The sequence below is a fragment of the Camellia sinensis genome, chromosome 6, assembly GCF_055761805.1.
Source record: "Camellia sinensis isolate YWXY chromosome 6, ASM5576180v1, whole genome shotgun sequence".
Lineage (NCBI taxonomy): Eukaryota > Viridiplantae > Streptophyta > Magnoliopsida > Ericales > Theaceae > Camellia > Camellia sinensis.
The window spans coordinates 205,316,025-205,325,969 of record NC_138966.1 but is presented as its reverse complement, the minus strand read 5'-3'; the positions used below and the strand labels follow the sequence as shown (position 1 = coordinate 205,325,969).

At 32.6% G+C, this 9,945-nt stretch overlaps 3 protein-coding genes across 3 annotated transcripts; all 3 read left to right on the top strand.

Annotated features, from left to right (window-relative positions):
* The first annotated feature begins 200 nt into the window (after positions 1–200).
* LOC145794023 (uncharacterized) lies at positions 201–3,615 on the top strand. The gene is made up of 3 exons (XM_082876947.1): positions 201–2,689; positions 2,782–2,887; positions 2,971–3,615. Exons 1-3 carry the CDS (start codon positions 201–203, stop codon positions 3,613–3,615), a joined length of 3,240 nt encoding a protein of 1,079 aa, XP_082733073.1.
* Positions 3,616–4,512: 897 nt separating this feature from the next.
* Positions 4,513–5,387, top strand: LOC145792513 (uncharacterized). The gene is made up of 3 exons (XM_082873189.1): positions 4,513–4,620; positions 4,701–4,817; positions 4,902–5,387. Exons 2-3 carry the CDS (start codon positions 4,707–4,709, stop codon positions 5,313–5,315), a joined length of 525 nt encoding a protein of 174 aa, XP_082729315.1. The 5' UTR covers positions 4,513–4,620; positions 4,701–4,706; the 3' UTR covers positions 5,316–5,387.
* Positions 5,388–5,464: 77 nt separating this feature from the next.
* LOC145792512 (uncharacterized) lies at positions 5,465–7,730 on the top strand. Its single transcript, XM_082873188.1, has 8 exons — positions 5,465–5,521; positions 5,608–5,862; positions 5,951–6,165; positions 6,248–6,609; positions 6,692–6,758; positions 6,875–6,970; positions 7,063–7,157; positions 7,423–7,730. The coding sequence occupies exons 1-4, from the start codon at positions 5,465–5,467 to the stop codon at positions 6,423–6,425; spliced, it is 705 nt and encodes a 234-aa protein (XP_082729314.1). The 3' UTR covers positions 6,426–6,609; positions 6,692–6,758; positions 6,875–6,970; positions 7,063–7,157; positions 7,423–7,730.
* The last annotated feature ends 2,215 nt before the right edge of the window (positions 7,731–9,945 follow it).

Genomic DNA, 9,945 nt, shown 5'->3' with positions numbered 1-9,945 from the left:
ATCAGATAAATTATTTGTTATAAGATCTTGTATTTTATTTATTTATTTGTTGCAAGTTTGCTTGAGGCATTTAATGTTCTATCAAAGAAATTGTGCCTTATCAATGACATTCCTTTAAGGTTATCAACTGTGTAGCCTCTAGTTTATTATTTTATATTCTAATTTCTTTGTTGGTATAGGTATTCAAAAATACATTTAAAATGGACAAATCTTGGATGTTCAAGGATAGAAGATCAAAAGAATATGAGAATGGAGTTGAACAATTTCTTAATTTTGCTATGATTCGTGCAAGTGATCTTCAATCCATACGTTGTCCTTGCAGAGTCTGTGGAAACTTGAGAAGCCAACCTATTCGAGAGATTAGAAATCATCTCTTTTTCAATGGTGTTGACCAAAGTTATACCACATGGATATGGCATGGAGAAGCAGTCACTAGTGGGACATCACCATGTTTAAATGAACAAGATTTTTCCCAACAACAATTTGACCCGTCTCCCACAGACAATGTAGCTGAAACAATAGAAATGGTTCAAGATGCATACGATCATTGCACGACTGATCCTGAAGTGTTCAAGAAATTACTTGAAGATGCCGAAAAACCATTGTATCCAGGTTGCACAAAGTTTACCAAGTTATCTGCATTGGTTAAACTGTATAACTTCAAAACTATGAATAGCCTATCTCACACTGGGTTTTCAGACCTACTGACATTGTTGGGTGATATGCTGCCATTGAACAATGAAATACCATCATCCATGTATGAGGCTGGGAAGACGTTTGCTGCATTGGGAATGGGATATGAGAAAATACATGCATGTCCATATGATTGCATACTCTATAGAAAGGAGTACAAAGATGCAACTTCATGCCCTACATGTGGTACATCTAGATGGAAGTTGAAGAAGAATTCCACTGAAATAAGAAAGGATGTGCCTGCAAAAGTTTTATGGTATTTTCCACCTATCCCAAGGTTTCGAAGTATGTTTCAATCAGCAAAAATAGCGAAGGATTTGACATGGCATGCTCACGAAAGAGATTATGATGGCACAATGTGTCACCCAGCGGATTCTCCATCATGGAAGTTAGTAGACCACAAGTGGCCAGATTTCGCTGCAGAGCCAAGAAACCTTCGATTAGCTATTTCTGCAGATGGAATAAATCCACACAGTTCCCTTAGCAGTAGGTATAGTTGTTGGCCAGTTATAATGATTACCTACAATCTTCCACCGTGGTTATGTATAAAGAGGAAATTTATGATGTTATCATTGTTAATATCAGGTCCACAACAACCTGGTAATGACATTGATGTTTACTTGGCACCACTAATTGATGATTTGAAAATGTTGTGGGAGGTAGGTGTTAAAGCTTATGATGCTTATAAAGAAGAACACTTCAGGCTGAAGGCTATATTGTTGTGGACAATTAACAACTTTCCAGCATTAGGTAATTTGAGCGGTTGTACTGTAGAGGGATATTATGCTTGTCCAATTTGCAGTGAAGGAACATGTTCTCACAGATTAAAATATGGTAAGAAGAACACGTATGTTGGCCATAGAAAATTTCTTCCACGCTATCATCCATATCGGAGGCAAAAAAAGGCTTTTAATGGTGAGCAAAAGTTTGGATTAGCCCCAATACCATTAACTGGGGAGGAGATATTAAATACGGTTGAAGGGCTTGTAACCATATGGGGAAAGAAAAATAAAAAAGCATTACATGTTGGTGGTACAAAATGTTGGAAGAAGAAATCATTATTCTTTGATCTTGAATATTGGAAGTACTTACATGTTCGACATAATTTGGATGTTATGCATATTGAGAAGAATGTGCGTGAGAGCCTCATTGGTACGTTACTTAATATTCCAGGAAAAACAAAGGATGGAATTAATTCTCACCTTGATCTTGTAGAAATGGGTTTGCGTGAAGAATTGGCACCACAAATTGGGGAGAAGCGAACATACTTGCCTCCAGCATGTTACACATTGTCTAAGGAGGAGAAAAGAAGAGTATGTACAACATTATTGGAATTGAAGGTTCCAGAAGGATACTCTTCAAATTTGGGAAGTCGTGTATCAATGCAAGATTTGAAACTTTATGGTCTAAAATCACATGATTGTCATGTATTGATGCAACAGTTACTACCTGTGGCAATACGATCTGTGTTACCTAAGCATGTGAGACATGCCATTATCAGGTTATGTTTCTTTTTCAATGCTATTTGTAGCAAAGTGGTGGATGTGGGAAAATTAGATGAGATTCAAAAAGAGCTTGTGGTCACATTGTGTTTGCTTGAAAAGTACTTGCCACCTTCGTTCTTTGATATCATGGTGCATTTGACAGTGCATCTTGTTAGAGAAGTTCGACTTTGTGGACCAGTTCACTTTAGATGGATGTACCAATTTGAGAGGTTCATGAAGATCTTAAAGGGTTATGTTCGTAATCGTAATTGTCCTGAAGGTTGCATTGCTGAAAGTTACATTGTAGAAGAAGCTGTTGAGTTTTGTGCAGAGTACTTATTTGGAGTGGATGCAATCGGGATTCCTTCTAATAGGAACATGACAGTTGATGATGATATAGAAATTGGAAGGCCTTTATCAAGTGGTTATGTTGTTACTGTTGATCGTAATGAATGGGAGCAAGCACATCGTTATGTGTTAGAAAATACAAGTGACATTCAACCATACATTGAGTAAGAATATTTCATGTACATTTTTGTATAATTGTATTCTCACAAGTTAGAGATTTATCTCATAATATATTGCTTTATTGATGATTTGATAGGGAGCATATGGCTTGGTTGAAGCTAAAATATCATCGTCAATCACAAAGTCAAAAATGGCTACAAATTGAGCATAATAAAACATTTATGTATTGGCTTCGTGAAAAGGTATTGGGGTAATTCAACATTTATCTTTTTCTAATAGTAAATATTATTAAGAAAAAGTTACCTAACTATTCAACCATATACAGGTCTCAAAGGAATTAAGTGGCCAAAATAATATCTCAAATAACTTGAAGTGGATAGCACAAGGACCTCGATTGGATGTTATAAAATTCCCTGGCTATATCATCAATGGTTGCCGTTATCACACAAAAGATCGGGATAACCCACGAGTTAGCCAAAAAAGTGGAGTTAGTTTAGTGGCAACAACAATGCATGTGACAGGTTACAAGGATAAGAATCCAATGTTTACTGATATGAGTTACTATGGAGTTATTATTGAGATATGGCAACTTGACTACAATATGTTCAAGATTCCGGTATTTAAGTGTGATTGGGTTGACAACACAAAGGGAATTAGAGTGGATGAGTTGGGTTTCACATTAGTTGAGTTAGGGAGGATAGGCCACAAAGACGATCCCTTCATTTTGGCTTCCCAAGCTAAGCAAGTTTTTTATGTACAAGATCAACTTGATCCGAGATGGTCAGTTGTGCTAGAACCTCCTCAAAAACAATATTCTTGTGAAAAGGATGATGAGTTCAATGATTTTTGTATAGAGCATCATGGCTTTACAAAAGTTTTGCCAGAAGTTGAATCATTAGATGTGGTTGATGATTCTATGTCATCTTACATGCGAGGAGATTGTGAGGGAACTTGGCTCGATAATCCATGATGAAAAAAAAAATGTCTTTGTAAGAATGTATGTCTAAGTATTGTATTTTCATGTTAAAATGTTTGACTTGTATTCATTTTCTTCATGTCTTTATATTTAATTGTCTAACTATTTGACATTTTTTCTTAAATTTTTATTTTATTTTATTCACAGGATGGATACTTCTCATGTCCTGCCTACTGATGGAGAGGATGCATGGTTACCAGCAACAGAACCAACATCTAATAAAAGAAAAGGCAGAGGTTCGACAACATTACCGGATGTCATAAAGGATAGGAGTTCTGGTGTACGAAAAGCCATTGACTATAACGAGAATGGTCAATTGATTGGAAACAATTCAATCAAATGTTCAAGCTATCATGGGGTGTTGGCTCGCACAATGATTCCGATATGCTATAAAGACTGGTTTGAGGTGCCAGCTGAACTGAAAAAAAAATTATGGAGTTGTGTGGAGGTAAGTAAGACACTTAAACATGTATTTAAGTGCAATCAAAATTAGAATTTTATAACGTTATATTTTTTAGCTACTCAGTTAACATACAAAGTGGATGAAAGAAGTAAGAAACATGTGTTATCTTCAATTTGTTCAAAATGGAGGACATTTAAGAAAGAACTTACCAAGTACATACGTGAACACAAGTCCAATCTTGAGATCATATCAAACCCACCAGCAATTTATGGATTCATTGAACAAAGACATTGGGACTCATTTCTTGTAAGGCGACTATCAGAAGAGTTTGAGGTAAAAATAATCAAACTTTAGTTATTTAAAATGTCAGTATTAAATGCTAGACCCATCAAACTTCGTATTGTAATCTTGTAAATTTTATGTTTTATTTTATGACTTATTCACCTAAAAAAAATATTAAATGCTATACATTTGGATTAATTTTGTGTGTTACATTTTCAAAGATTTTAAGCCAGGTTCAGAAATGGAGACGAAGTCAAAATAAGTATAACCATAGAATTAGTCGAAAGGGCTATGCTCGCTTTCAAGAAGACTATGTAAGTGGTTATAAATTTTATTATTTAATAACAATTTTGATATCATTATTTTGAAAAATTGATGTATGTTTAATTGACAGAAACGTATGACCGGATCTACTGAAGATTTGGACAGAAGCGTTCTATGGAAAAAGGCTCGTCAAAATAAAAATGGAGAATATGATGACAAGACAATTATGGAACAAGCTGCGAGAATTGTAAGATATTTGTATGTACTGATTGCATTTATTTTATATTTTCTTGACTGTTCATCTTTCTTATATAGTAATGTATTATTCTAGGATGAGTTGACCAAACAAAAAAGTGATGGGAGTTTAAAGATTGAAGGATGCAATGACATTCTGACTATGGCATTGGGTACTCCTGAATCTTCTAGTCGAGTAAGGGGTGTAGGAAATTCTGTCACACCTAGCACCTACTTTAACTTGCCTAGACGTGGGAATCAATCACATTGGGAGAAGAAGTGTAATGATCTTGAGGCAGTGGTGGTACAATTGCAAGCTAGGCTTACTGCAATGGAACAACAAATACCATATACACCAGAATCTAAACATGTTAGTTCAAACATCTTAAGAAGTGGTTATGAAGGAAATTTTCAGCCTGATTTTCTCTTAACAGAAAACAGAGTAAGAACTAAGGATGACATTCCACCCCAAGCTCTTACCCAAAAGATTATAAAGGTGTGTAGCATTTAGAACACCTAAAGTTATATTTTCTAATACTGTTAGTAATTTTATTAGTGCTTTTGTTGTTATCTGTGTGTTTGTTATAGAGAAAATGTTCAAACACATTGAAAAGTGGTGGTAGAGGCAATTTTCAGCATGATTCTTTATTAGAAGAAAATATGGTGAGAACTAAGGACAACATTCCACCTCAAGATCCTAAACAAAATAAGAGAAAGGTGTGTAGTTTTTATCTATTGATGTTATAATTTCTAATATCGTTAGTGATATTATTAGAAGTTACATTTTTAACTTTGTGTTATAGGGCAAACCATGTAAACTCGCGATAGGTTCCATTGAAAATATTGTTGCTCATGGTACGGTGTATGAGAGAATTGAACACAATGAAGCCATTCATACGGTGCCATTAGGAGAATCCAATGTACGTGTGTCTATTGAAGTTGTTATTCAAAAAGATGCCCCTCTTCCTATACCTATCCCAGATGAGATGCTTATTGTTGGAGAAGCAGTGGGATTTTTTGTTGCTTGGCCCAAAAATCTTGTATTGGTCGGTGATGAGGTAAAATATTCAAACTTAAAAACTTTATTACAATTTCTTAAAGTTAAAGTTGACTTATATTTGTTTATTTTGAAAATTTTAAACTTAGGGAGCTTCAATTAATGTTGAATGTGGAAAATATCAAGAGTCCATTCAATCTTTTGTTTCATTAGTTGAGCATATCAAGTATGATGAAGCCATAGACATTCCACTAGAGAAAGACATATTTGGGGAGGAGATCAATATCCAACTTCAAAGAGTAGACATGGAGTACATATGTCATGTAAAAGAATTATCTGTTACATGTATCATGTTGTACATAAGGTAAGGAAATTTGCTACATCAATAGTTATTTCTGCAGATTTTATGAATTACGAATTTAATTAAAATTTGTTTATTTTATTAGTCATCTCCATCAAGTGTTGAAGGCTTCCAATTGGAGGAAACAATTTGTATTTGTTAACCCTTGTGTCGTTAGTGGAAAAACTATGGCCGGGGAGAAATCAAAATCAGTGTTGCTTGCAAGAAGATTAGAGGAGGCTATGTTAGAACAATTGGTTTTAATTCCTTATAATATTGGGTAATTATCTAAAACTATTTATTTCATGTGTTCAAATGATAATAAACTTATTAAGCTTATACTTGTGACTTGTTCAATTGTAAGTACCATTGGATATTGTTAGTCATTGATCTAACATTGATGATTGTGTACTTACTTGATCCGATTAATTCTAAAATAAACACAAGCTTTGAAATTGTAATAAACACGTAAGTTTGGCTAGTTCATACATTTTTAAGCAATTTGAGTTACTCTAAAAATATTTTGACATTTGGAATTTCTTTTGTAAAGTGCTTTGAAAATTTATGAAACTACCCAAATGAGGAGGAGGACCAATCCAGTTTGGAAAGTAGGTCAGGTAATCAATATCATTTTCTCTAATTTTATCATACTTATATTATGCTAATGATTGTTCAGCTTGATCATAACACTTTATATATAGTTTCTAATAATAATGAAAATGCTTTTATGTAGTCCCCGCAACAACCTACAAACGTGAAATGTGGGTTTTATGTAATGCGGTATATGAAAGACCTCATTAGAGATCAAAGCATCCTAAGAAAACAAAATGTGAGATAAATTCTAAACTTTTATTACGATTATATTCATGATACTTGTACATCTTCTTCATTATCAAATTGTTTGTAAATAACCTCTTGTAGTTCAATGGAAAAAAGACTTACACGGAAACTGAACTTGATGAAGTGCGAGTTGAATGGATTAATTTTGTACTAAAGAATATGAGTTGAAATCCAATGTAAGTATGATATAATTTCCATTCTTTAAATTACTAATCAACAATTTCTTTAGTTGGTAAAGAATATATAATCACTTCAAGATTTCATTTTAGATTTGTTGATTCTATGTATATTTGATTTTATGACTTTAAAATATCTGCTCATACATTGAAGATTTTTATTTTGGATTTATTGATTCTATGTATATGTCATATTTATATATGGTAATCCAAATATTTTATATTAGTAACAATCAAAGTTGTTATTCCTTTTCTATTGATGCAGGAGATGAAGAGTCAGTGTGATGAGAAAATGTTCGATTTTGTCTTTTGTAAGTCTCTACAAAAATATTAAGTTTATTCATATGCTTCTAGCGGTTTCTGAATTAATTTGTGTTTTTATTTTTCAGGTCAGAAATTTATTGAAGAAATGCAAAATATGGTCAAAGAATTCAACAACTTAGTTTTTTCAAGTTTTTTATTTTTTATTTTTTAATATATGTAAGCACAGTTAAAAACTTTTTACTAATTCTTTTGTATATACTTTTTGAACATTTAACTTTTATTTATGAAATATATGACGTTATTCCATTCCATATATGGTTGTGATTCAAAATATAGTATAGAGTGTGTATTACATTTTTCAAATGCATATAGCATGTGACTTTATCTGATTATTAATCACGTGTTTTATTAGATATTAATCACACTTAAAATCTGTGATCTAAATGTTTATTATCACAGGTTTTATTAGTTATTAATCACACTTAAAAGATGTGATCTAAATGTTATTAATCACACTTAAAAGATGTGATCTAAATATTTTTAATCACACTTAAAAGGTGTGAACTAAATGATATTAATCACACTTAAAAAGTGTGATCTAAATATTTTTAATCACACTTAAAATGTGTGATCTAAATGATATTAATCACACTTAAAATGTGTGATTTAAATATTTTTAATCACACTTAAAAGGTGTGATCTAAATGTTATTAATTACACTTAAAAGGTGTGATCTAAATAGTATCAATCACACTTAAAAGGGGTGATCTAAATGTTTTTAATCACACTTAAAAGGTGTGATCTAAATGTTATCAATCACACTTAAAAGGTGTGATCTAAATCTTATCAATCACACTTAAAAGGTGTAATCTAAATGTTTTTAATCACACTTAAAATGTGTGATCTAAATGTTATTAATCACACTTAAAATGTGTGATTAAAAATGACCCCTTTTAATCACACTCCCAAAGATCACACTTTAATAAAACTAAAAAGGTGTGATTAAATAACAAACATCACAAAAAAAAAGTGTGATCTTTATTTATTTTTGTAGTAGTGACGTCTCATAACCAACATCATTTTGTTCATACCTAATATGACATATTTCACAATCATAATCACATATCTCATAACCAGTACCCTTTGGCTCATAATCACATCCCTTTGATCATAACCAATATCACATATCTCATAACCATTTATCACATAGCTCATAACTACTATCCACATAAATCATAACCACATCCCATAACCAACCCTTTTGAGTCATAACCACTAGTCACATATCTCATAACCATTAGTCATATATCTCATAACTAACAACATTTTGCTTATAACCACACCACTTTGATCATAATCAATATCTCATAACCACTAATACATATAGCATAACCAAACATTTTTTTACTCATAACCACACTACTTTGCTCATAATCAAAATCACATATCTTATAATTACTAATGAAATATCTCATAACCATTACCCATATATCTTATAACCAACATCACATATATCATAACTACAAATCACATATCTCATAACCACATCATAATTAACATTACATATCTCATAACCAAACACCCTTTGACTTATAACTGCACCACTTTATTCATAACCAAAATCACATATTTCATAATCACTAATCATATATCTCATAACCTTTACCCACATATGTTATAACCACATCTCATAACCAACACCATTTGCCTCATAACCAACATCACATATATCATAACCACTAATCACATATCTCATAATCAACACCCTTTGACTCATAATCACACCATTTTTATCATAACTAATGTCACATATCTCATAACCACTACCTATATATCTCATAAACAATATCATTTGGCTCATAACCATACCACTTTGATCATAACCAACATCACATATATCATAACCACTAATCACATATCTCATAACCACTACCCATATTTAGGGGTGTAAATTTGGCCCACGAGCTCGTAGCACACCCGAGTTTGCTTGCACCCTGGGTGGGCCCACCCAGGCCCGAGCCTAAGCCTAACCCGAGACCTTGGGCTATGTGTTCTAGAGCCTGGCCTTGTCCGAGTGTGTTATGAAGTGCGACCCATCCCGTGAGCTTGATCCGAAATTTTTTTCCCCATTTGGCCCGACCCAACCTCAATGGCTCCCTACCCCCTGTCAATGCAACTGTCAAAAATTTAAAAAAATAATAATTTAAAACAGTCATATAACCGTTAATTCCACTAATAGCTAAATTTATGTTTTTTATTTTTATATATATAAATTAACCCCTCCCTCCCAAGTCTTACAAATACCACCACTCTCTCATTTTATTCTCACAAACAAATCTCTCTTTCAATTAATTTTGAAGTGTCATCTCTAAGTGATAATTGCAATTGATCACCTATCTCTATTTTAGATTTATTTTTAGTCATAGTATCTTCATTAAATATAATAGAAATAATAATATACAAACGATACACTTTTTAAAATATCTATATACACTTATAGACATATATATATAATTTAACTAAA

What these genes read in the sequence shown, in the direction of transcription:
- LOC145794023 (XM_082876947.1), top strand. Translation starts at nt 201, where the DNA reads ATGGACAAATCTTGGATGTTCAAGGATAGAAGATCAAAAGAATATGAG. An exon ending in GACATTCAACCATACATTGA is followed by an intron (nt 2,690 to 2,781) that starts GTAAGAATATTT and finishes ATGATTTGATAG; the next exon opens with GGAGCATATGGCTTGGTTGA. An exon ending in TGTATTGGCTTCGTGAAAAG is followed by an intron (nt 2,888 to 2,970) that starts GTATTGGGGTAA and finishes AACCATATACAG; the next exon opens with GTCTCAAAGGAATTAAGTGG.
- LOC145792512 (XM_082873188.1), top strand. Translation starts at nt 5,465, where the DNA reads ATGGTGAGAACTAAGGACAACATTCCACCTCAAGATCCTAAACAAAAT. An exon ending in CTAAACAAAATAAGAGAAAG is followed by an intron (nt 5,522 to 5,607) that starts GTGTGTAGTTTT and finishes TTTGTGTTATAG; the next exon opens with GGCAAACCATGTAAACTCGC. An exon ending in TGTATCATGTTGTACATAAG is followed by an intron (nt 6,166 to 6,247) that starts GTAAGGAAATTT and finishes TTATTTTATTAG; the next exon opens with TCATCTCCATCAAGTGTTGA.
- LOC145792513 (XM_082873189.1), top strand. Translation starts at nt 4,707, where the DNA reads ATGACCGGATCTACTGAAGATTTGGACAGAAGCGTTCTATGGAAAAAG. An exon ending in TGGAACAAGCTGCGAGAATT is followed by an intron (nt 4,818 to 4,901) that starts GTAAGATATTTG and finishes GTATTATTCTAG; the next exon opens with GATGAGTTGACCAAACAAAA.